The sequence below is a fragment of the Dermacentor andersoni genome, chromosome 7 (genome assembly GCF_023375885.2).
Source record: "Dermacentor andersoni chromosome 7, qqDerAnde1_hic_scaffold, whole genome shotgun sequence".
NCBI classification, from domain to species: Eukaryota; Metazoa; Arthropoda; class Arachnida; order Ixodida; family Ixodidae; genus Dermacentor; species Dermacentor andersoni.
The window spans coordinates 111,880,024-111,905,781 of record NC_092820.1 but is presented as its reverse complement, the minus strand read 5'-3'; the positions used below and the strand labels follow the sequence as shown (position 1 = coordinate 111,905,781).

At 46.7% G+C, this 25,758-nt stretch overlaps 1 protein-coding gene across 2 annotated transcripts; it reads left to right on the top strand.

Annotated features, from left to right (window-relative positions):
- Window positions 1-148: 148 nt before the first annotated feature.
- Window positions 149-22,356, top strand: LOC126533981 (uncharacterized). Of its 2 annotated transcripts, none has more exons than XM_072289095.1 (3): window positions 149-248; window positions 20,672-21,022; window positions 22,034-22,356. In XM_072289095.1, exons 2-3 carry the CDS (start codon window positions 20,731-20,733, stop codon window positions 22,297-22,299), a joined length of 558 nt encoding a protein of 185 aa, XP_072145196.1. In that variant the 5' UTR covers window positions 149-248; window positions 20,672-20,730; the 3' UTR covers window positions 22,300-22,356. The 2 variants fall into 2 exon arrangements, with proteins under 2 accessions (XP_072145196.1, XP_050037155.1); XM_050181198.3 differs by lacking the exon at window positions 149-248 and adding an exon at window positions 17,193-17,269.
- Window positions 22,357-25,758: the final 3,402 nt, after the last annotated feature.

Below are 25,758 nucleotides of genomic sequence, written 5' to 3'. Positions count from 1 at the left end.
CCGGATACCCCGCACCAGCAGGTACTATTCTAGCCAGCCTATCGTGGCTGTGGCACATGCCGGCAGGTTCTGCGTGGTCTGCATAAGCTGTGTTACAATTCGTTCCAGCTGGCAAAGCTGCCTAGCCGGAGGTCTTAAAATGCGGCTTCTTCTGTGCACCATTTTCGGAGATTGGAACGTGAACGCGGTAGACGCCTTTCGCCGCCTGGCATTCAAGTTCTGACGCAAAGAGAAATCGCACAGTTAATGTGAGTATTGTCCTGCATTAGCAAGATCTCGATGCGGACTAGTTGGTTCATATTTAGAACTTGTCCTCCTTTTATTCGCGCTGTTTAACCTCAGTTCTAAATTGTTCTGCAGGACGTATTAAAACTAAGGAAATCAGTATTTTTATGTTTAAATATTAAATGACGGTGAAAATCGCGAGCAGTGTTCGAATAGTTGATACTGCAAAAAAGCATGACAAGCGTCCGAAAGCGCTGGCTTGTAAGCCCCAACCAGACGTGGGCGTTGCGACGCGTCCGCCCGCACCGCGCTCACTCGACGTCGCGTCCCGCCCGGCGGAGGAACGGGGCGCGCACCCAAACGATGCACGAGTTGTCGCGCGGTCGTCGCCGCGCGTTTCATCGCGCCGCTTCAAGGCAGCCCAGCCTACGCCTAACGGTCACGTTAATCAATGTGCTAAAGCTGGCAATAGCACGCAATAAGCTTTAACTTAAAAATTTGTTTTTACATTTAAAAAAATTATGTTGCAGGACTCCTAGTGGTTCAGTCAGTTCATCTGTAATATTGTCAACTCGGTGAAGCCTGCAGAAGCGTCGGCATACCATCACTCGCGTGGTCTGTGCCTTACGCGTTCTTCACGCTGTGTCAGGTGCCCAACTTCGGCGATGAACATTTTGTTAATAATGCACCCGTTGCGGCTGAATACTTCAGCGGCTGCCATCAAAAAATACAAAAACCCGCGCGGAGCTCCGATCACAAGGCACGCAGCTTGCCCGGGCTTGCCGGCACGCCGTGCGAAGAATCGTTCCGGAAGTCACGTTGGTTCGCCGTCGTCACGTGAGGCGCGTCGGACGGCTGACGCGAGCGGCAGCTTCCGGCGCGGGCGCAAAGAAACCTAGCAATGCAAGGTCTCCACGCCGCCGCGCGTCAACATGCGATGCAGCCTCCGCGCCTGACGCCGTACGCGTTCAGACGCGGCGCTGCGCGTGCGGACGCGTACCAGCGCGTACGTCTGGTTAAGGCTTTAGTGCGCATGTTTTAAACGCACCTACGCATAATTGTAACACTGGATGTTTCAGACTTTAGCATGGAAGCGGTCCTTCGACAAAAATGCTGAAATCAATTATTTACAGTCGCTTTTCCATTCCGCAGGTTAACTCCCGCAGAACGATGGTACTTAGTACACGAACGAGGAGAATTAGTTCGAAAATTGGCATGTTTACTTGTGGGGTAGATCGTTACCATTACCAACAACACCAACCTCTTGTTACATTACTCTTTTCCAAGCAAACCTGGACAACGTTCATTAAGGATTTCACGCTTAAGTGCTTGATTGATTACTTTATTACAATTTCAAGACTGAATATTGAAAGGGGATCAAAATGTTATAGCTTATGCATTGTGGCGCCTTCCCGTTTCTCCGGAATTTGACCCAACACTAGAAGAAGAAAGAGTGTCTGTTCTCAGAATGCATGACACAATAAGAGCTTCAAACGGCTGCATTGGCTGATAAAGTTTTCCAAGCTTTAAGAGAAAAGATAATAAATGTTTGGGACATTGCTGCTGAACTTTCACCAGAATTACAGGCATACGCACGCTTAATCAAAATTATTCCACATAGATAACTCCCTGCTGCGAGGAAAGTATATTATTCCTCCAGCTTCCTTGCGTGAGAGACTTCTGAGCTCATGAGGGTCATTTCGGCATCACCTATACAAAGCTCAGACTGAGAAGCATCTACTGGTGCCCTCACATAGATAGTAAAGTTGAGGAACTTGTAAGAAGCTGCTTTGTTTGACAACTGCCGCTTAAATTCGCCAAATGTTCTTTCACTCCCCTCTATATATATATATATATATATATATATATATATATATATATATATATATATATAAAGTCTTTCAGATTGTGCTCTGCAGTGCGCCCGTTCTGCTCCAGCCAATGTCTACTATAATTTCAAGTGGCCTGAAGTCTGCTTTGTGCTTTCAGTCACTTCCGAAGCTATCATGCGCTGTCTCATTTCTTTGTTGACTAGAGCCGGCTTTCCTGATGCCATTTTTTCCGATCATGGATCACATTTTGCTTCGGCGGAATTTCAAACTTCCTGAAGGAAGAATTAAAGCATTAGGTATCTCTTCACTTTAGTGCCTTCACCCAAACGGCCAGGTAGAAAGAATGAATCGTGTCCTCAAAGAATTCATGCAACTTGCTATACTGGAACAACGAGACCTTAGATTTGCAGCCTTAGAAAACATAGCAACTTAGACGTTCTCTCCACATATGGCTACAGGTGTTTCTGTGGCTATGCTGCCCCATAGTTGTAAATCGAGAACTCGACTCGATGTTACAAGCATGCCTACAGTTTATGCGTCATTTCTGTCGCCTAAGCTGCGCCAGGAATTGCAATAACGGGTGCTACAACAAAACGAGAATATATCAAAACGTATGTAGACCGCCGGCGCAAAAAAATGTCCCCGGTTTCTAACAGGATATTTTGTCTGAGTATGTAGCTCGAGAAAGCCTGGTCCAAGATATTTAGGGCTTTTCAAGATTGACCGCCGGATAGGGCCAAATGATTTCCAGCTTGAAAATGGCAAGCGTTTTAATTATTCCGAACTTTTGAAATATCAGGCAGGAGAAGACTTCCCTGAAAACTTACACCGAGGGATTCAATCATTTGCCTACCAATCCCTTTACGGTTGTTTTCCATCTTTTCCATTACTATTGATAGAGGTTCTCTTGCTGCCGATACTCCGATACAACATCCAGTTTCACCTCAGTGACCGGGTTCAACAACATGTGGTGCATCAACACCACTTTCATCCTGTGCAGAAGAATCTGCTGAGCTTCCGTCTGACATACCGTGCCAAGGTTTGCCTAGGGAACTCAAGACAGCGACACACGTAATTCCTGCTGAGCTTCTAGTAATGATTCTCCTAGACTCACTCGAGAACTAGAACTAGTTTTTCGTAGGTCTACACGAAATAGACGACCACCGCTACAATTTATGGATTATGTCTCAAAGCAGCTCCACCGTCTTGGTTGATTGGCAACGTTCATTTCAAACTTTCCTATAAAGGAGTTCTATATGCAGTTTTATGGATTTCTGGTAAAATCGTTCAGGTTGATACAGTTAGCATATGCTGCCGAAAGGCTGCAATAATTAGTATTTGAGGAACTTCATGTGGACACAGGTTACTGACTGTTCTTATTTTTTACAGAGGTCTACCCTGCCATAAGGACTGGGTGCTTGATGCCAAAAAATCTCATCTATAATAAACTAACGGTTATGTTAACTAGGATTCGCCGAGTAGGTACTCCGGAACACATTTCAACCATCAATTTTCTAAGCGCACATATCCAAGTCCTACAACGGTCACAGAACCGTCTCTCTTCAGCCTTAGCTCATGGGAAATGAGCCTCGTAGCTTCGTTGTCCCAAAGCGGGTACACGGATGTCTCAGTTCACAGCCCCATTATATAATGCGCTAAATTAGGTGCAGTGTTGTGGGCCAAATTTCACGAGTGTTACTTTTCTGTGTTGCGTTTACATTTCTTTCATGGGTTCTTCGCAAGAGAAATTAAGGGGAACGAAGACGGCTCACATGCGTGGAAAATCTCATGTGCTGTACCAAGTACCTTTGCTTTTAACAGTGTTTGTGATACTGTACCTGTGCTTTCGATATATGGCTTTCTACTTTTCTGTTGTGTAGTTATGCTCATAGCGCACAACTAGGAATGGGAGATGAGAGCTATATATTCATTCTGCATTTCCTTATGTATAAGGGTGCCTGGAGTCCCTCAAACACCTTCAGAAGTGCGGTGTTAAAGCGTGGTGAATATTCACAGGTTCTTTCCAGGTTATAAAAGATAGTGCATGTAGAGTGTGGCATTTTCACTGCATTTATTCAAAATTTGTCTGCCCTCCTTAATGCGTGAATGATACGGGTTCAAAAGGAACTTCTGCTCAAAATAAAAACCGTCAGCTGGAAAAGGGGTTTGTGTTTGAGCTTCCGCGTAACAGAAATATATTTTCGCGTGCATTCGAATTACAATCCGATGCTATCATGTCTGCAGTTTGTGCGTAGGTCGTACTTTATGCATTGCCTGATGCAATTTAATTTTAAGCAATAATTTAGCTACATAAGTCACTTGCGCTTGCCGGACGGCCTAGAGGAATGAGGATGTATGCTGCACTTCCGCAGTCGTGCGTGGTCCCGTGAAATACATCGCTTGTGGTGGTGGTGCTTCTGCAACGTCCTCTAACGTCTGTTGGGGTGGCGGTACTTGTATGACGTCCGTACCAATTCCGCTGTGCACCCACTTTCACAGGTTAGAATGGAGGCGGAATATTTTTATTACCTACACTTCAATCTAGAGGATAGCGCGTGATCCCATCTCGTACAATCAAAGGAACTACCAGTAGAAACGTTCAATCGAAGAAAGATTTTGAAATCCCAAATAACGCGCGACACCAAAACAACGTCACGGCACTGGCAAGCGAAATAAATTTTTCCAAAAGTTTTAACCCTTACAGTGACAACATACTGCGCTTCAATTACTGCGGCTTGCGTGAACCGTTTAAAAGATAGATAAGGTACCAACGCGTAAACTGCTTTGCGCAAGTGGACCCTAGCGTGTACCTTGTGTTCCTGCTTCTCTGCGTTGTATAGCTGAATCATGACTCAACATCGCGGCCTACCTCCGACTTCCAAACTGCCGCGACTGTTATAGCGATAGCATAACAACCGGACTTCACCCCCGTTGTAGGTATCACTTTCCTCTAACAAAAACTACGGGCAGTGCAGTCTAAGACAGCGTCTCAAAGCGCTAGCTGTCCCGACCGGGAAAAGTGCAAGAAGCTCGCGCCAGTCGTTTCATGAAACTTTTCCGTGATGGGAAAATACGTGCAATCGTGGCGTAGTGATTTGAGCTGTGAGGCGCTTTGCAGGAAGACAAATGTTCTAGCCCACCATCGGTCGCGCATCGTTGGTTATATCATACCGACTGTCGAGGCACGTAACTGAAAACTCGAGATGTGCTGAGCGTGCGCGAGTGTGACGCATTAGGCACGAAATCTCAACTTTGTCCGAGATACGAGGCATAGAAACGTCGCTTTGATCAATGAATGTGTGCAAGGGCCCCCGCGGCGTGGGCGCGGGCAGCTGTCGAAACGTGAGAAGCATAACGCTGTCAGTATTGCCAAAGAATATCACGAAAAAGAAGGAACGAGAAAGAAACGCAACACGCCCAGCAAACAGTACTTCTAAGTATGCTATCACGTACATAGACTGTTAGCGGTGATAAGGCCTTGCCTCGTTTTTTACACAAACCGTGTTAGGGTTGAGATTAATTTGGAACCTTCACGACAGCGTAGGTACCTGGCTGCGGGCTGCTCTCGAACTTGGGACATCGCGAACGAGAAAGTATTAGGGGTTGAAGTTATGAGAAGTCGGCATGGTAATGCAGCGACTTACAGGGAACGTCGTCGTGAGGAACACCTCGGTCTTCGAAGGAAGGAATCCGCTGGTTGAGGCACTTGCACGCGCGAGCTCGTGAAACGCTTCTTCTTTAGCGCGCGAGAACACGCGGCTGGTACGCGCTCTTTTCTGTCCTTTCTTTTAAGGCGAAAGTCTTAAGCGGCTCGTTGCAATGGCTCATACCCGCAAAAAAAGGAAACAGCGTCTAGTGCAGTAAGAAAAAAAATATCATCATCAGGAATGGCACATACTCCCGTAAGCAAGCAACGATGCAAATGGGTGACTGTGAATGAAGAAACGAAGGAAAGATAGAAAGAAGGAAACAAGGAACGAAAGAAAGAACAAAGAAAACAACAAAGAAAGAAAGAGGACAGGAAATATAGAACGAAAGAAAGAACGAAAGAGCCTTTAAATAGCACATTAGGTGCTCGCATGCGTCGTTAAGAAGGTCGACCTACAGCGCCACAGGTTTACTTCCCACTGCGGCTCGTTATGTCTTGCAAGAAGTCTGATCTCCAGGATCGTATAACGTAATGCACTACCTTGCGTGCAGCAGCCTTTAGCCTTCACGTGTTACAGGAGTGTAGCATGCAAGATTTTCATATTTTTTTACGAAACACAATGTTATTGCGCAATGCCAATACGGTGTTCAAAAAAATAAATCAACGTAGCAAGCTTTGCTGGATATTAAAGATAGAATAATTGCTAACATCGAACAGAAAAAGTTAACGCTTAACTGTTTCTTGAACCTGGAAAAGGCGTTTGATTCGATTGATCACTATATCTTAACTGAAAAATTGCAGCGATACGGAGTACGAGGCGTTGCAAATGATTTGATAAAAAGTCATATATGTAATAGAAAACAGTTCGTGCAGCTGGGAACTACTTCATCTGACATGCTTACCCTACATCAAGGTGTCGCACAAGTTTCAAAGTCAGGACCGTTACTATTTGCAATTTATGTTAAGAATATTACAGATTTACCAGGTTCCCAAAAGTTGGCAATGTATGCAGGCGATACAAATGTGTTCTTTACAGCCGATAACACAACAGAATTACAGCAGTGTGTAAATGAATATACAACTTCGTTATCTGACTTATATGTAAATTACTTTGACTATTTTTCCGAACTAAGAACCGGTCCACTATTCCAAAAATGTGAAATGCTGCGTGCGGACAGGATATATTATATGCAAATTCTTCTAGAAATCTGAAAGAGAAGCCCAAGCCCACAATGTAGTGAACTTAACCTCTCCGGATACTCCTTGCGACGCAGTACACGACACACACCAAAAGCAAGGACCAATTGCGGGAAATAAACATTTCTCTATCAGTGCACAAAAATAATGTATATATACAGTGCATCTGTATCCTTAAATACTTCTTTACAGACATTTACAAAAGAAATAAGAGATTGGTTAGATAGGGAAGATCTATACTTTAAACTTGAATAAAGGAGTATTAAAACGTAAAACGTTTCTGTCATGAATTACATATTTTTTCGTTTCAGGATACGCATGATATGGCTTCATTAAGTGTTTTTTTTTGCGTTTTGTATTAACACAAATTATGTTTCCATCCACGTCCTGTTGTCAGTTTTCATTCATTTTTTATTATTTTTGGCACACAATAGTTTTTTTTTTCTTTTTTGCACCATGTTGTTGCTCTATATTGCTCTATGAATTTGCTGATGTTTATTTCGCGTATAATTGTACTATTTTAGCATAACATTACAATCTGAAATGCTTAGTTGTACTTAGCCGTCGCTGTACATTGTGCTATAAATTTGAAGAATCTGATGACCATGGACATTGCTACCATGAAATTTCACAGTAACCAACGCTGTTGTAACGCGCAAAGTTGTGCATATGTGTGTGATCTGCTGTCAAACCTGTAGTTCGCGGGGTCTGAGACCTTTGTCCGCCTTTATGTCTTTAGTCTCAGTGCGCCCTCGTTTGAATGAACGAGAAATAAAATTCAATTCAATTGAATTATGCTTCTTTATAGCGAAGTTTTCTTGGCCAATTTGAGGCACCTTTTCGTACGCATCTAGCCTGCAACGCCGAACGCCACTGACGCATGCTTCGACAAGCAGCCTAGAGCACTCCTTCTCGCGGGCAAGTCAGTGCGTCGAGACACTTGGTGCGTTTTGTTTCGCAGTTGCACTGAAAGAAAGCGAGGCATCAGAAACACTACGAGTTCGACACGACACTTTGGATCACCACTGAAAATCTTAACAAATAACATATGTATGATGCACCGCTGTAAACATGTGCAGATAATATCTATTGAACTATGCCTTTCAGGTGAAATGTCAAGCTTTCTTTCTGAGAAACTTGTATTCGCTTCCTTTGTAGATGCATGCTACAGTGGGGTGGACGGCAATTCTAACGCGACAGCGTTAAGTAGCCGGTGCCGTAGAAAAGCCGGTGTCGTCGGCGGCGTTGGCCGTGAGCGAAAAATTGCGGCAGGCAATTCACAAATAAAACAACTTGCCAGATGGGCTGGGTGGGAATCGACCGAGGGTCTCGGGACTGCGAGACGGAGACGATACCACTCAGCCATGAGTTCGAGGCTTCAACGCGGAACAAAAGCGCCTCTAACGAATGCGGTGTTGCCTTACAAACGTGCCGTAGAATGTCATACTGCGGGTGTATATCGCTAATTATGCGCATGTAAATTACAGAAGTCGCAGTTAAACGAGTAGCGAAGTACGTTTCCGCTACATTTCTTCTGCGCTTGGCGCACACGCAGAGCCATCTTGCGGCAAACATAGAAGATCCCCTCCTAGCAATGTACGGTGCTGCCCCGGCAGGTGGCGCGCCACTCGCTCGCTTCTCGTCTTCGTCTCGTTTGAGCGCATTGGGGCCGTGCGGGGACCGGTGCGAGGATACCCCCAATACCCTTGAGTTTAATAAGTTTTCTCGCTCTCTCCCCTTCCAAATTCCAGCGAGCGTCACTCGAACCCTCGTGTTCAGGCGACGCGGCTCCTCTTTCCGCTCGCAGCGCGATTCCTAGGTGTAGCGTCCGATGCGGGACGCCTCTGACGTGTTGCTGCGCCGTAGCGCGTCTGGTGGGATAGCGTCCCCTGCGATGTGTGCCGTGCTGCTGGCCAGGAGACATGCGTCTGCGTGGTGCTCCCAAGCGAGATAGAGGACGATCCCACCGAGGCGTCAGCCCCATGATCGCGTCCGCCTTCATGGCGTGTTGCGGCCCGGCTGTCCGTGCCGATCACGGCGTTTGGCTCGCGTAGTTCCCTTCCCTCCGAGACACCGAGTTCTTTGGTTCGTTCCGCTTGCTCAGGCACACGTTTCGTCTTTGTGTGACTCAAGAGCATGCCGAGCGAATAAGTGGGCGGTGCGAACGGATCGCGATAACGCTATCGCGTTCGACTCTTGAAGGCGAAGCTTAAGCGTCCTCCAATTTTTTTTCTTTCATTTTAACTGTGGTTAATCGTGACGTCACGACTAGCTATTCCATCTGCCACGGCAACATCAGTGTTGGTCTATGCATTTGATGAAGATGTGACACGTGTTGTGCCAGCATATAATGAAAAACATTTACAGTGACGTTTCATTTCATGAAAGCGGGTGACGCGCAAGAATATAGGTGGTATAGCGCACACGACACTATCGGTCCTCGGTGCGCCTAGACGTCTTCATTGTCCGCATCGTAGATCCTATTTCACACAGGGCTGTCGCGGCTGCGCCATACGCAGCAGCCGCCGGAGAATAACGCCTGGTGGTAAGCATTCGCTTACTTTATGAATTACCTAGCATGGTGCCAGCGCGCACAAGCGAACATGACCACTTTACACTCGATGACCGTGAACACTCGCCGTCAAAATGCTGGTGTAAGGAATCGTGGCAGCAGCAGCGAGCGAAGTGACCTTAATGCTGTCATTACTTCATCGCAAAGTGAGCGGCGAGAACACAACGAACGCAAAGCTACAAGCCGTCAGCCCACCTAGACTTTGTCCACAAAGCAGATCGCTTTAAAGATAAAGCCCGCGCGACCGCGCGCGACTGACGTACAATGCACCCTACCCTCCCCTCCTCAGGTGTCATGCTCGTGACGAAATACGGCGCGATTCCTCCCCTTGCGCACGCGACATTGAGCCGTCCTCGTCAGCTCACCGTCGCACATTTTCACACAGCGTACGGCGCGCAAGGACGATGCTATCACAAGACGAACCCGGTACGTATGCATCACAAAGAAAACCTGTAGCAACTACCACAGGAGGTCAACGCAGCCAGCCTCCGCATACCTTCCTCCTCCGCGACGCAGCGCCTCCTTTCTCCATCCCCACTTCGTTCAACGTTTGCTATACATACCTCTCAGTGGAATTACATTGCCACGCGCTCAGTTCGTACTTTCCCCGGCGAACGATTCTGTTCATCTGCAGGAGCCTTCCTAGTTCACTTGCTTCGCGGCTTGACAGACACCACCGACTTCACAAGCTGGCCAGTTACACATGCGCATAAAAACCACGCCGTGGGACAGTATGGTGGTACCGCTGGCAGGGTAGTACCGTTGAATACCGCATGGTGACACGGCTGTAAGGTAGGGTGGGTAAGGCGGAATACAGGGCCTTAGTGTCAAGGGCAAACAACGTGGGGAATGGAAAACCGGCAATCAACCATTGATTACTGTCTGATGACAGAAGGAATTCATGATAAGCAGAGAGAAATGGTCCATGACGAGGAAGGGTATAGCAGCATATGGAGTGACCGTAAACGCATCGTTTTGAAAAATGAATGTATAGTTGGGAAAGAGAGCAAACAGCAAAGTATGACCAGTCCAGAATTTAACGTTGAAGGAATAAAAAATGTAGTCACAATACTCACAACCGTCAAGGAGGAACTTGGCAAATGACCAAGCAAATAGCGGGGAATATAGTGAGCTTCTAGGTGTAATTATGACAGCAATACAGAAAGAGAAGCGACATTCTCGTTGGAAAGAAAAAGGAAACCGAAAAGCTGGTGGAACAGGGACATACTAGAAGCGAAAAGGGGGGCGGGGACCGAATCCGGTTTCGGTTCGGCCCTCCTCTTTTGGTTCCTTTGTCTGTTTTTTATAACATATCTTTTTAAACACCTTCACCAACACCTTCCAAAGTCCCAGACGCCAGTATACCTTTTTCGGCGCCTCAGCCACGCAGGGTATCGTCATTTCTGTATACCGCCGTAACGACCCGTACGACCATGCCGCTGCCTTCCAGTTACGCCTTGCATTGCACACCAGACTCCTTGTCGCTATCTTAACTCCTTCAAAATTACTCGACGCATTGTTGCTACGCTACTAAAGTCACTCTTTCGATTGATGTCTTTTTGGGTCTTTTTTGATACTCGCGCACTGACCGTCTGACCGGCTCTTCTAAAGCCACAAAACATGCCACCAACGACACACCCTGAACGCTCCCTAACCTCTCACTTCCTCAACACCCTCCCATGCCGCTCTTTTTCTTTTCTTGTTCTTTCTTTTTTTCCTCTTGGTGTCCCCCCGTTTTTTTTCTCCTTTTCTTTCTTTCGTTTTTCCCCGCCTTCCCACTCTCTCGCTCTTGTCCCGTCGTCTTGAGAACCACGCACACAGACGTACAGCTTCTCCTGAACCCTTTCATCGTGGGTGGGAGCGCGTCCCGGTCCTCGAGGTAGGTGGTTATCCTCGCTAGGACCACGTACTCCATGAGTTTGCCCAGGCCAAAAGTGAGAGATATGGGTCTCAAGTTCTCAAGCTATAGTCTCTTGCCCGGTTTACGTATTAACACGATTTGTGCCGTCTTCCATTGCTGCGGAATGGGCCCTGCCTCCCAGCATGGGTTAATGTATTCTGTTACCTTAGTTATAGACTCATCGTCCAAGTTCCTTAGCGTTTCGGTCTTTATGTCCGGGTGTCGACTTGGTATTGAGTTTCTGTAGGGCTGCCCTGAACTCTGGCTCGCCGATTTCGTTGTCTAATTCGTCATTTGCTTGCTTGTGTAGTCAGTGTGTATGACGGGCATCACTTGCAAGTCTCTCCCTTTATAACCAGCTGCCACCGACAACAAGTGCACGTGACGTCACCGCACTAACGCTTTAAAACTAACATGCCAAGGATAACGAGACCGCCTTTGACGAAGATAGGTCTACCTATCGAAACGTTGGTCAGCCTTTCTGAGACCCCTTATCCCTGTTTATAACATTTACACCACTGAAAGTATAGACGAATACGAGACAGTTGGTGACAAATTAGAATTTAATTTCTAAAGATAAGGGGAAGAAGCATAGAATTCACTCGTTTAGACCGCTGACCATTACATCGGTAATATACAGGTTAGCAATGCAGGCAATCAAATTAAAACGGCAAGCATGGGCAGAGAATAATTGCATTTTAGTAGAACTTCAGGATTTCTTCAGAATAGGCAGGCGTTTGCATGATAACTTATTTGTCCTTACTCAGTGTACTGAAAAATCCAGAGTAGAAAGTAGACCGTAATATGGGGCTTTTTTCAACATTACAGGGGCATATGATAATGAAGACGGAAACATTTCGTAGGATATTCTGGAAGGGAAAGGCTTAGACGACGATTGCGTACAGCGCTGGAGAGAGAGAGTTACTTAGAAAATACCTCTTGTGTTGAATGGGAAAGGATTAGGAGCGAGGTGAAAGTTGATATCAACAAGGGACTGAGGCAGTGGTGCCATTTATCCCTACTGCTCTTTATGATGTGCATGCTAAGGATGGGGAGGGCGCTAGAGGGAAGTAATATAGCGTTTGATTTCTCAGACAAACAGGCGGGTACAGTAGTAGAGGAGCAGCTTCCAGATTTGTTTTATGCGGACGACATCGTGTAGCAGCTAAGAAAATTCATATGCCACCTCTGACTAGTATTGTGGACGGGAAGGTGAGGCCTGAAACTTAGCAATTAAATATCAGGTGTCATGGTATTCAATGAAAACGGTGAATAGACAGTGTCAATACAGGGCCAGGAAATACCTCTGGTAGGAGAATATAAATGCCATGGTATATGCATAAACGAAGGCAATAGATATATGGAAACAGAGGAATATACAATAACAGCAAAAGGGAAGAGAAATGTGACCATAATATAAATCACAGAGCGCTATGGGGACACAATAGGTGGATGAAAGTTGTTCCAGGACTTACATTTGGTAAGTGTAAAGGTGTAACGTATCTGGTATGTGAAAAGGTATGAGGAAAGGTGTAATGCTTCCAGGACACACGTTTGGAAATGCGGTCATTAGCTTCTTTAGTAGATCATTAGTCAGGGGTACAATCAGGACTCCATGGCAACCAAAGGTCAGTGGGACGGCTCGCATTGGCCGCTCAAGGAAAGACCACAAATGAAGCTGAGGGAAGTGAGGGAAGCTCACAGTAAAATTGATTATTAAAAACGACTGAGGAATGTGGCAGAAAGTAAATGGGCTGGGGGAGTGTTCAGGTATTTCTACATGAAAAACATCTATTCACAGTGAAGGAAAAAACTTTGAAGCTACCAGCCGCCCTTCTGATCAGAAATGTGGTAACAAATAACGTCAACCGGAAAGTCAGAAAAGCTGAAATAATCTCATGGGTGGCGGCAATGGAAAAGAAACCTGCCGTAAGTAAATAATTAGGAGGAAAAAACGAAATCAGGGGTGCTATACCGTAAAGCTATTCCAAACTTTTCTATTCCAATTCTGCAATCAGCCCTCCGCGATTGGGCAAAAACTCTTTTTCGACCACTCCCCCTTCGCCTGTCTGTCATGTGACATCACGAAAACCGCGCTAGCTCCCAATCTGACATGGCGTGTACACACTGGTTATGTATTTCTCGGCTGAACAAAGGAAAAATAATTATTTCTGATTCAACGCCGTTTCGCCATTAACCCTCTGCTATTGTTCAAAAGGTTTCAGGCTGCACCCATTCCCCTGTCTTTCACTAGACATCACAAAACCGTGTCAACTTCAAAGTGGCGTGTACGCGATAAAGATGCACTAATATGCCGAACAAAACTGGATTTTTTTTCCTGAATAGCCGCAGGCTGCGCCGCTCCGAAAGGAATAGAATATGGCTGCCCCGATCGCTCAGGCACTGGCTACTCGCACCTGCCGGAGAGCATGGGTTTATTTTCGTATAATAAACCTTTAATCGCGGCAGTATAACGTTATCGAGCACTTTCGGCACGTATACGACATCGCTCTGCCAACTCTTCCTTGCTGAGGAACTGATTCATCGGCATTTTTCACTATCCGCTGCATGCCGCCACGATTTTGGACCAGCCACCGCAAACTAAGTAATGGAAAGCGGACCAATCGCAGAAGCCGGCACCATCCTCTTCATCCGGTTATCTATTTTCAGTGCGCTGGCTCGGCCCCATCGAAGCCCACTCCACTTGAGCGTGCTCCTGGCCTCTTGTCAGTCAATATGATAAGAAAAACCACTCAATGTAGGCAATATTGTTCGTTGGGAAAGCAAACAAAAATGACCTCCTATAAGCGAGGGGAGCGTTTGATTGGGCTGTTCAGGCAACGCCGCGGGTCAACGCCCGATGCTTGTGTCGGCGCTTACGTAAATTTGACATCAGGAGATTGGAATAAAAACATATTGGAATTGGTTTACAGGAAAGGTACAATTTATGATAACTCAAAGGGAAGCTCATTACTTTTCGAAGCTAAATCAGGATGCCATTGAACACGCACTGATAAAGCGAGATACAACAAGGTAGAGGAAGCATGTGCTTGCGGCGGTAAAGCTAGGGAAACGATGGAGCATGTTTTATTGGAAGGTAAAGATAGCTGCCCAGATTCAATTTAGGCTCCTCTGGGCTCCTTGAAGCCTTTCGGTTCAGCGAGAGCAGGGCGAAAGTAAACATGCCCGCAATAGAGATTGGTTATTGGAAGATTGGTAGAAGAAAAGTAGGGAAACGAAAAACAAGCTTCCCAATAAGGGCTCAGAAAGTTTGGTAAGGGGTATTGTCTTTGTCTTTTCTTCCTTTTTTAACATACGCATGACACTGGGCTATATAATAACAAGAGCTTGGGGACGCAACCGACCACCGTGTTCCAGAGAGGACGCCAACAGCACCCACCTATCCATCCGTCGTGTTATCCGGGCTCGCATTCTTCCCTCGGGACAGCTAGCGCTTTCAGACACTGCCGTTGAGACGCAGCGCCTCTGATTGCAGTGTCTGCGATCAGAGGCGGTGGCAGGCCCTGCACGGGGTTACGTATGCGTTGCCTGAAGAAGTGGCGCGCGAAGTTGTGGTTGGCTTCCGCGTACGGGTAAGGCACAGTGGTAAGGGGGAGCACCCGCTATAACAGAGTGCAATATGAGTAGAACTTGTTGCTGGGTGAGTTGGTCAAGATCTAATGAATACGTTGTCGCGCTAACAGGAAAATAAAGATTTAGGACGACAAACTCTAGACCTATGGTTTCTTGCTTGCCCTCCAAAGCGTTTATTTTCCTGTTAGCGCAGCAATGTGGTCATACGAGTGCAATATAGGTCCGTAAATACGCACCTCCCGATGCTTGCTTAACGTATTCTTTAAAAGTAAACGGGTGTTGTACTTCATAAATTTCTTCCTTATCCATTAATAGCAAACATTTCAGCAGCGCAATTTCAGGCGATTGCCTGTCAGACTTCGTGCTCAAAGTGTTAGTTGGAAGAGTATGAGGGACACTGAGCGATTTTTATCCTGAGATTTTGGCGTTGTGGTTGCGCATAGTGCTAATTAAATGCGCAGACGAAATTTCGAGACAAGCCGCAGCCAGCATGGAGGCCTAGGCGCCTTACTCGTTCGCTTGCCTCCCGGCTTCCGACAGGCACCGCCGATTTCACGAGCTGGCGGTTTGCGATTCCGCGTAAAAAAGAAAAAAAGAACAGAAAACAGCGTGTTATTCTCCGGCGCCGCGGCTTACAAGCTACGCCCACTAGTTTTGCTGGAACGGGAAGCGCTTCGCTTATGTCTGGGGCTACCAAAGTTTGTAGCCAACGCTGTGCTCTACAAGGAAGCACGATTGCCTTCCCTTGAAATGAGATTTAAGATACTTAGCGTTCAAACATTTATAAGGCTCTATGAATCCCCACTAAGAAGATCCCAGTCCATCTTCATCAAACAACGAGCCCAATTTTTCGGAGTCAGATGGCCACGGTTTCACACGCCACAAGTCATTGTATCGCAATCGTTATTGAATCCGTTAGACGTAAATATAAATGATATAATCACGGAAAACAGCATCTCAAATTCACTAGTTATTACTTATGATGACCTATACCCAAATAATGCCAAGCAGCTTCCCTCGCGTATTCTTAACGGCTTACTCCAGGATCACTTGAATCAACTCCAAACTAACGTAATTATAGCAACGGATGCTTCGCAGTGTGAAGAAAAGGCAGGAGTTGGAATCTTCTCATCATCATTGGACTGGTCTTTTTCTATTCGGCTTCCCGACTTCACTCCAATATACTTAGCGGAATTCCTAGCTGTTGTCCTAGCTTTACGAAAGCTACAATCTTTCAGGTCAACGGCGGTAATAATCACAGATTCTTTGTCGCTGTGCACCTCACTTACTGCTCCCGGCGAGACACACATATTAAAAACTTTGTACTCCCTGGCTCCAAGTCATTTGAGAAGTTTACGATTGATATGGGTACCTGGACACAAAGGCATATTTATGACTGAGGTGGCAGACAGCTTGGCCAAGGCTTCTATCAGCGGCCCAGTGCTTCCCCTTCTTCCAACGATGGGCTTCATCACGTCCGCCAGGTTCAGAAGATACATCCTTTTAAAATCTCAATCGAACCTCAAATCATCCTTGGAACTACGCCACTTACAATTCCCTTGGAGCAGGAAGTTTTGCAAAACAAGACAAACTGAAGTTACATTAACGAGACTACGTTGTCGAGTCCCATCTCTAAATTTTTACATGCACCGATCTGGTCTGGCAATATCCCCATTGTGCCATTATTGCAATGCATTAGAGACGATTGAGCACTACCTACTGGAATGCCGGCGTTTCTCCTCCATGAGAAAAATGACATTAGAAATTACAGTGCGACAGCTTGGCCTGCCATTGAACACTCCGGTACTACTGTCTTTCGGAGCGTCTGTGCTTGGGCACTCACATAGGAATGTGTGCTTCGCCTTAGAAAAAATTATTATTGAATCAAACCGATTTCATTGATGACCGTATTATTCTATTCATTCCTCCTCTATTGCCTCATTGATATATTAAAGATAATTATTTTTTTTTCTCTACGTAGCATGACAATCTACTGAACCGTTTCGACTTTCCCTCGCCTAAATTCATGTAACAAAATTTTAGATCCTTACCCCCATTTTCTGAAAACATAAGCAAAGTCTGCCCGACTCTTGGCCAATCCCCCCGAGTGGGTAAGCGCCAATCTCACCAAGGACATCATCATCATCATCATCGTGTGCGTGCCGCGTGTTGTCGCACGCTGAAGAAGAAGAATAAGAAGCTTCGTGCGCGCACGCGCTGTTCCCGAGCTCGAGAGTGCAAGGGCATCAACCGATCATTTCGAAAAGCTGAGTTTTTCCTTACGACAAGGTTCGCTGTCGGTGAGTGCACTCTCATTATACCTATGTCATCCCTTCAGGCCCAGCACGTTCTAGTTGACGGAGTCTTGCGTTGGCAATCAACGCGCGGACAATTAAGCTGCAGTGCCGGTTCCAGGCTAACCTCAACATCAGCGTGATTTGAAAAGGGAGAGCATAATGCGGCAGACTGAGTTTAAGGACAACTCTTTGTTGGAAACTCGTGGCTCAAATTGCATGACCATGATAGCTTGGCAAGTGCGTCTGACCGTTGCGCTTGGAATGTCCCTTCAAACCTCACCACCGCAGGTACTATTTTGTTTTCGCAGAAGTCATCCCGCGCGACGCACAACATACCGCAGGCGCAGAGTTGGCGCAAGGGTGCAAGGTATGCTTCGCAATACTAACTATATTCAAACAATATCACATGCATAATCTGCGTTACATTGCAGGCGTTGTCTCTGCACAGTAACACCGGTACTAAAGAAACGTGCGCTGAAAGTATTTTTGTTCACCCGGAAGCGAACATCTAAAAGCGATAGCAAGGTTTATCGTAGCGCTGTATAGGCGTCTCAGAACGCTGGCATTATAGGGAGCATGCAGGGACTTTGAAAACTTTGCAACTTCATGTTACACGTGTCACACCGAAAGGAAAGCGTCGGCGTTTGTTGGTGCCCAAAGACGTGATTCTGTGAGTTTACACCTTGACATTCACTGTCCAACACGGTGCGGTACGCACACAGCTACTAAGGAGAGACCGTAACGTGTGTGCGCACAACACACACATCGGCAGCAGAACTATGAACGCTCGCCTAGCACAGGTAGAGCCGATTGAGCCCAGTTGCATGTACTTGGCTCCCTCGCTTTTGCAGCGAAACATAATGCGCATTCAAGTGCAGGGCGCACACGCGACATCGATCCCAGAAGCGCATGACGATTGTCAATGGTGACAGCGCAAATGCGCGCCAAGCGGCAGTTTAATTCTTATCGCAATAAAACGAGTTGTGGCTAACACACAAGACAAGTGAAGCGCGAGGATGAATAAAAAAAGAACTGCCATAGGCCCTGTCAAATTGCCGGAAAGTCTTTGTGCAATGCATGCCTCCCACAAGTGCAAACTTATTTCAATGGCACATTTCCTTGTAGTATTTGGATTGGATGGCTTGATAGAAAATTCCGAGAACACCTAAGCACTTGTTATGAGTTGTGAATACGAAAGCATTAATGTCCAATTAAACGCCGCTGAGAGGTTCTTCGAGTTTTGCACTGCGAGCGATAGTTTCCAGTTTTGCTGCGGAGTATGTTATTATGTCTTGCGATTAAATTGGTGCGGGTAATTTTTTGTTGCACAGTTTCTACGTTAGCATGTTCGCTGTAGACCGGAGTCATTTGGATGATATTGCAGAGAAATCAAGGACGCCGCATGTTACCGACGCGAGACCGAGGAAGCAGCAGCGGCCACCAATGCCACCAGGCACGCATTCCACCTAAATCCAGAGGGAATGACATAGATAGATAGATAGATAGATAGATAGATAGATAGATAGATAGATAGATAGATAGATAGATAGATAGATAGATAGATAGATAGATAGATAGATAGATAGATAGATAGATAGATAGATAGATAGATGGCGCGCCGGCTTCCGAGAGCGAGTCGGGGGCACCCGCACGTGTGCGTCACGCGACTGCCTCGCCGACGACAACCCGTCTCGCCCCACGGCGTTGCGTCGCCGTATGTGCTCCATCGAGGCGCGCTGGTGATGGGGTGTTGCGATTGTGCCCTCTCCCCTCACGCATCGCGCGGCACATCAATACGGCGGAGGTGTTCCGTTTCGCACGCTCTGCTCCGATGAGGCGCGCACGTGGCGTGGTGTCGCAGCCACTTGAAATTTAGGCGCCTTTTCGCTGAATGGGTCATTTGATACTTTCGCATAAAAAAGTAAGCCGTAGTCTATACACGTAAAGCCGTATTTACACGCATGCACGCACTTGGCTCTGCCCCGGGCCGCATAATCCACGCAGTGGATACTTTTTATTTGTTGACCTGCAGGCCCACAGAGGACGTTAGAGAGACGTGATTCAAAACGTGATCAGAAGTAGCAAATCAATCCATCTGTAGCAGACAGCAGGAGGTTGCAACACTTTTCTGGACGCGTCAAAATTTTCATAATACAGAAACAGAAGTTAGTCATGGCATGTAGACACATGCTTTAACCATGCCTGTACTTGGGCACTATTGTGGGTATTCGTGCTTCATTAAATAAGTGATTATCGACAGAGAACAGTGACTCAGAAAGGTGGTAGCACTTGGTAGTAGTTTCAGTAGAAAGAAGATCGATAGAATGTTTCGATGTTCCAGGAAATTGGTATGGCCTTACGGCAGTGACCTCTGCACTTTGATATCTGCAGTGGGCTAAAGTCAAGCACTCGTGCACGCCAAGGCTCATAGACAGGGTCATCGTGACATCACGCAGGTGTAGTACATCATGACAAAGAATCTTGTCAAACAGACATAACAGTTCATCTACCATCGCAATGACCGATCCAGTAGGAAGAATGTCGGTTAAATGTCCGTAACATTAAGAATAATGTGCTAATGAGAAATCAAAGGCCACCATTCTCTGCGAATTACTGTGTGAACTTAATGTTCGCCATAGTCCCAGCTAGAAAGTGCACATTGATGTTTCGCTCCTTAGAGCATCTTATGATGTCATAGTTTCAAAGAAGACTTGACGTAGGAAAATTGGTATTTTCGATAATGAAGCATGATACCAAAACGTCATTACTTATATGCTACGCCCACGCCATGAGATGCTGGTTTACGCGTAAACGTTAACGCATTTGCATGGGGTTACAGTTTCCTGGATGCAGCGTTGTGTTGCGCTGTTATAACAGTACACGCAAGAAGAAAACGCCATGACGCGCATAAGGTCATGTGCACAAGGTTGTCACATTTTCTTCGTCCGTGCAGTGTTAGAACTATGCGCTACTTCGTGTCCATGATTAAGAACCAAGTATACCATTTATTGACTTAAACGTCCTTACGTGAAGTGGTATAAGCGCCATCATTAGACCATCCATGCAGTCTGGGATTACGTTGGTGTCACCCTGCACCTTTGTTGGGTAAGTTAGAGATGTTATTTTATGATAATGAACGCGGTCTGGCGCCAGAAATGTTTAGAAAGCAAACTCGGGAGCGGGAACCGGTAATGTAGACTAAAGATGTCACCGGGTTAAGTACAGAATCTGGATTACTTCTCAGCGGACAGGGAAGAACAATGAAACGAACAAGGAAGGAGCTTGTGTCGTCGTCTTTGTAACTTTGCAAATATGGCAGCATTGCTATGCGGTAGATAGCAACATGAAATTTTACTACTCATAGGCAAAATACTGACGCCTACGTGCTTTGCATTTAACGAGCAGGCACGTGATCACGGAGAAACGCCTCGGAATCATCCTTGCCGCCCTCAGACCGTGGCGACATGGAGCGCGTGCTGCAGTTTTCGGTGCTCTTGTGGAAGAACATGTACCTTCGACGCCTGAGGGTGCGTCCGGTCGCCTTCGTCGTCGAGATTCTCATGGTGACCGTGCCGTTCTTCAGGATCCAGAACGAGCGTGGCCGCGTTGGCAACGACGCCGTGGTCAGCAGCATCATCTACCCCGTGTACACGCCGGACTTATCAGACCTCAGGTTGGACACGGTCTTCTACGGACCCGTCAACAAGTACACGCGCCGTATCATCGACGCCGTCCAGAAGAGGCTGCCTGGAGTCGGTGAGTGGCTCTTGGCAACCCTATACAGCAAGGTGGTCGCTGCGAATTCGCCGTACTTCGCAGGCAAATATATTTGAATGAGGAAGCCAGACGCAGTGCAGAAAGGCCAGAAATCTGGCTTATCAGGCACCCTATGCCCAACCAATTTTTCTCAGAAGAGCAATGGTCAACGTCATGATTCGCGAGTATGGCCAGGTTTAAAAGCACGTGGGGGCACTGGGCTGTGGATCTCTCCCTACTTCGGCGTAATGAGTCTTGTGTCTGTCTGAGGAAGGCACCAGCCCACCTCTTTGAGAATGGAATTTTGTCGCTAAGCGCCAGGTTATGTGTTTGATTGGCACTCTCGCGCTATCCTCGTTTGTGATGGGGGCGAATCCATAGTGGCATCAAGAGAACATAGGGTTCATTAGCACGAATAAGGTACTGGAAAGAGGGAGTTACTGTCGTCGTATATGGATGGAACGACTTGGTACAGGCGGGGAAACGCCGAGTACGAAGGCAATGAGGTAAAAAGTAGAGGCGAAAAAATTTTCTTTTTTTATCCGTATCTTTAACGTACCAACAGCAGTACCTCTGCTTGCTCCGCATCTATCAAATCAACACTTACCCACCCTTTCCTTTTTTTTCGAGCACTTTCCGCTACCCCACCTTACGTCTTAGCTTATTTTCACCCTTCGCCATTAAGGATAGAAGTGCGTTAACTACCTGAGCTTATACGCTGCTAAGGAAAGCGGTTGTTGCTGTGATTATTACAAGTTTTCTTTCAAAACTTTGGCTACAGTGACATTTCTTGTGCAACTTATGTCTTACGTCTAACTTACGTGTAACGAGTTTCACACAATGGTCTTACTGTGTATTTCAAGCTGCACCGTGATGTAGACGGATTCCCCGGTCGGCTTCTGAGTAATGTCTAATGCCAATAATTTCAGATGTCAACACATTTGTTATTGAATAACTTAGGCGCTAAAAGTGTGCTCCCTTACTGTCTCCTTTTTACCGTGCCTCCTGCAGCGGTGAAGACAATGATGGACGAGACGACTATGGCGCGGATGGTCTTCTCAAGGAACGTGACACCGAACACAGTCGGTCTCTACTTCGAAACGGAAGCTCTCGGTGACGACGTGCCCCACGATCTTGCGTACACCATCATGTTCTCGAGTGGTGCATACGAGATTATCAAGTCTCGCAAGGTCGTCACAGAGACTGGACCCTCGCAAGCCGAAGACCGTGAGTGGGAACTCGTAATGCTTCAGATATCAAAACTGCTGTTTGCTTAGGAGTGGCGTGCAGTGTTCTTGGTTCCAAGCGAAATAAATAATGAATATTTAAATCAATATTGGTTTTGTGTGTGGAATTCGGCTTTTAACATATGGTCAGTGAAGCCCAGTTTCCAAAAAGACTAGTTGGCATACATTCCGTGCAAAATGGGCGTATCATAGATCCAAAATTTTAAACCTTGAGTCAGATGTCTCACTTAAGTTCTCTCTGTAGGATAACAACTTGTTGTAGGAATCAATACCAACTGTATAGTGCTGATATCAATGAATATTTCCAGCTCGCCAAATACAAATCCAGTAACTTTCAGTGATTGGCTTTTTGTTCTCACATTTAGATTTTTCTTTCATGGGCGTCAGCATACTGTGCAGGCGGTGACGCCATCTTTGAGCGGTCGGCATGCTGGCTTGAAGGAACCCTCCGTGTTGCATTCCAACTACACGCCCGGTTGCAGTAATTCTTTCTTTGCTTTCGAACTCACGCTGTGTATTTAGTATGACGTGGCGGTTTCTCAGTTACAAATGGTTAGGTGAAACGTACTGAAGTGTTTTACCTTGGTGCGGCCAAAATTTCTGCCGCCGGTCAGCCGGACGTAGCACCGAGCGGCATGTGTGCACGCGTGTATTCAGCCTTAGTGATGGTTGTGTTTAAAAAAAAAAATGGTACACGAAGGTATACTCTTACTGCAACATTATTTCTGTAATTACATCCTGTGGTTTAGGAGCTATCAATAGTTAGGAAGCATACCCGGCAATTGCAACAGTGTGATCTCGAGTACCTACCTACCTACGTACCTATCTACCTACCTACCTACCACTGGCCCTTCTCATACGAAGTTTTTCCGTTTATTTCACAGGCCGAAAAATTGTCTGTAGATACATCATCATCATCATCATCATCATCATCAGCCTGGTTACGCCTACTGCAGGGCAAAGGCCTCTCACATACTTCTCCAACAACCCCGGTCATGTACTAATTGTGGCCTTGTCGTCCCTGCAAAGTTCTTAATCTCATCCGCCCACCTAACTTTCTACCACCACCTGCTACGCTTCCCTTGCCTTGCAATCCAGTCCGTAACCCTTAATGACCATCGGTTATCTTCCCTCCTCATTACATGTCCTGCCCATGCCCCATTTCTTTTTCTTGATTTCAACTAAGATGTCATTAACTCGCGTTTGTTCCCTCCCTCAATCTGCTCTTTTCATATCCCTTAACGTTACACCCATCATTCTTCTTTCCATAGCTCCTTGCGTCGTCCTCAATTTAAGTAGAACCCTTTTCGTAAGCCTCGAGGTTTCTGCCCCGTAGGTGAGTACTGGTACTGTAGATACATTGCACAACTACTTCTTTTGTTAGAAGGGGTTGCTGTCAATGAAAAAAATAGTTTTGGTTAGTAATAACCTGGGGCGTACTTAGGGGGGGGGGGGAGAGAAGGGCGGAAGAGCGGACGTTGCCCCAAGTGCAGCACGCTCAGCGGCGCCTGTGCTGCGGTCGCCAATCGAGCCTTAGCTTTCTCCGTGGCTCTTAACCGAATGCGGTAAAGGTCGGTGCCCGGGGTAGCTGAGTTGGCCGATGAAATTAATGGGCTGGTGGGCTTAGTGTCTTTAGTGTCATGAGATAAAATTTCCAGGATGCTTACAAAATGTGACATGTGAAGTTGCCACCATATTGCCCTTTTTAATGGCATTCTAGGAGCGCACTGAAGCCCTGCTCGCTGAGTGCAGGATCACTCACCGAAAATCGACCGCGTAGCATCCCGAAACCAACGGTTTGATAGAGCTGTTCAATCGCACGCTTGGCGACATGTTGCGGATGATTATTTCACTCGACCACTCCAACTGAGACACCGTACTCCCTTTTGTTACGTTCGCATACAACACGGCGACGCAAGCAGCTACCGGCTTTTCTCCCTTTTTCCTTGTGTATGGCCGTCAGCCTTCATGCCCTTTGGACACCATAGTGCCGTAACCAACCTGACGCTACAGAGTATACTGCGCTTTCCGAAGTCGCCAAGTATGCTGAAGATTGCCGTCAGCTGGCACGTGCCCTGACTAGTGAGACTCAAGACCGTCAAAAGACAAGACATGACCGTGCTCATTAACCACCGCACAACGTTGCTCCTGGTTCGCTTGTTTGGCTTTGGATACCAGCGCACATTCCTGGCCTCTCTTCCAAACTCCTGGCGCGTTATCATGGTCCGTGGCATATCATTGATGCCCCTTCAACGGTCAACTACATCGTAGAGACACTCACATTATTACCAGACCGGCGTTGTAATTGGCGATAGACAGTCCTTGTCAACCGCCTGAAACCGTATTACGACCCGCTCATCTCCTCCGCGCCGAGTCGCCAGGATAACTACGCTTCGCTCCCGGGGCATTGTAATGAAGCAGACGCACCCCTGTGTATGTGCCGACTGAAGAGGAAAACGACGGACCGTGCCGTGATCGCGACTGAGCCCTTGCAGTGCCTTCCTATACCTAGCGTTGCAGCAACGTTGTCAAGGACAATAAACCTCGTCACACATGGCATTCATTTAGTGCGTAGCCTTCTTTGGATAGGTGCCAAGGGTGATTTTCTGCTTCTTTTGGCTTGTCCTTCCGTTTCGTGTCCCAAGAAACTTCTACCGCCATGTAGGCTTGAATAGGTGAATCTCTGTAAATACACAAACTACTGTAAGTTTACCGCCATTTACATGTGGACGCACGAACCTTCGATGTGATATTTCGTAAAACCTCAGTCAAGAGGCCCTCAAGCAAGTGAACTCGCGATCCTAACAACTACCACAGCGCACCACATAAACCAGGGCTGCCACCACAGCGGGATTATTGACGTGTGTGCTTTCTAGGACACTGGACGCCAGGCCACAACGTGACGGGAGTGGGGAACAGGGAGGTCCGTAAGGCTGCAGGCGAGAAAATTAGAGAGGACCACCACTTGAATTGAACTCAACATTGCTGAACCACACGTATAGCACACGTACAGCTCCGTCTTCCGTCGTTGTACCAGACCGCCAGATTGCCTGACTGAAGCACGAGAGAAAGCCTTTCGTGCTTCTTTCTCCAATTCCCACTCGCCTTCAATTCTTCCTCCAATTCCCACTCGCCTTCCCAGAGCAGCCCAAGTTCTCGTCCACAATACAAGAGCAAAGGCATCCATTACACCGGACGCTTTGAGCAAATGGAGAGGAACGCAATTGGGGTGCCCCAATTACGCGTTTCTACCAGAAAGCCCGCCTTCATTCATAGCGCTCGCTGCCAGCGTTTTCCGGCAAGCTTTACGGTTTAATACGATCCACTTGCCGGGAAGCGTAAGAAGCAGTCAGGGATCCTTGAATGCTATCGCGTTCCACTTTTAAAGGTGAAGCTTAAGCGCCCTCTAATTTTTTTCTCAACTGCGAAGCGTTCTCTCTCAGAAACCAGTATTGGTTTTCTTCGTAGTTTTGTGCTACATTCCAGAGA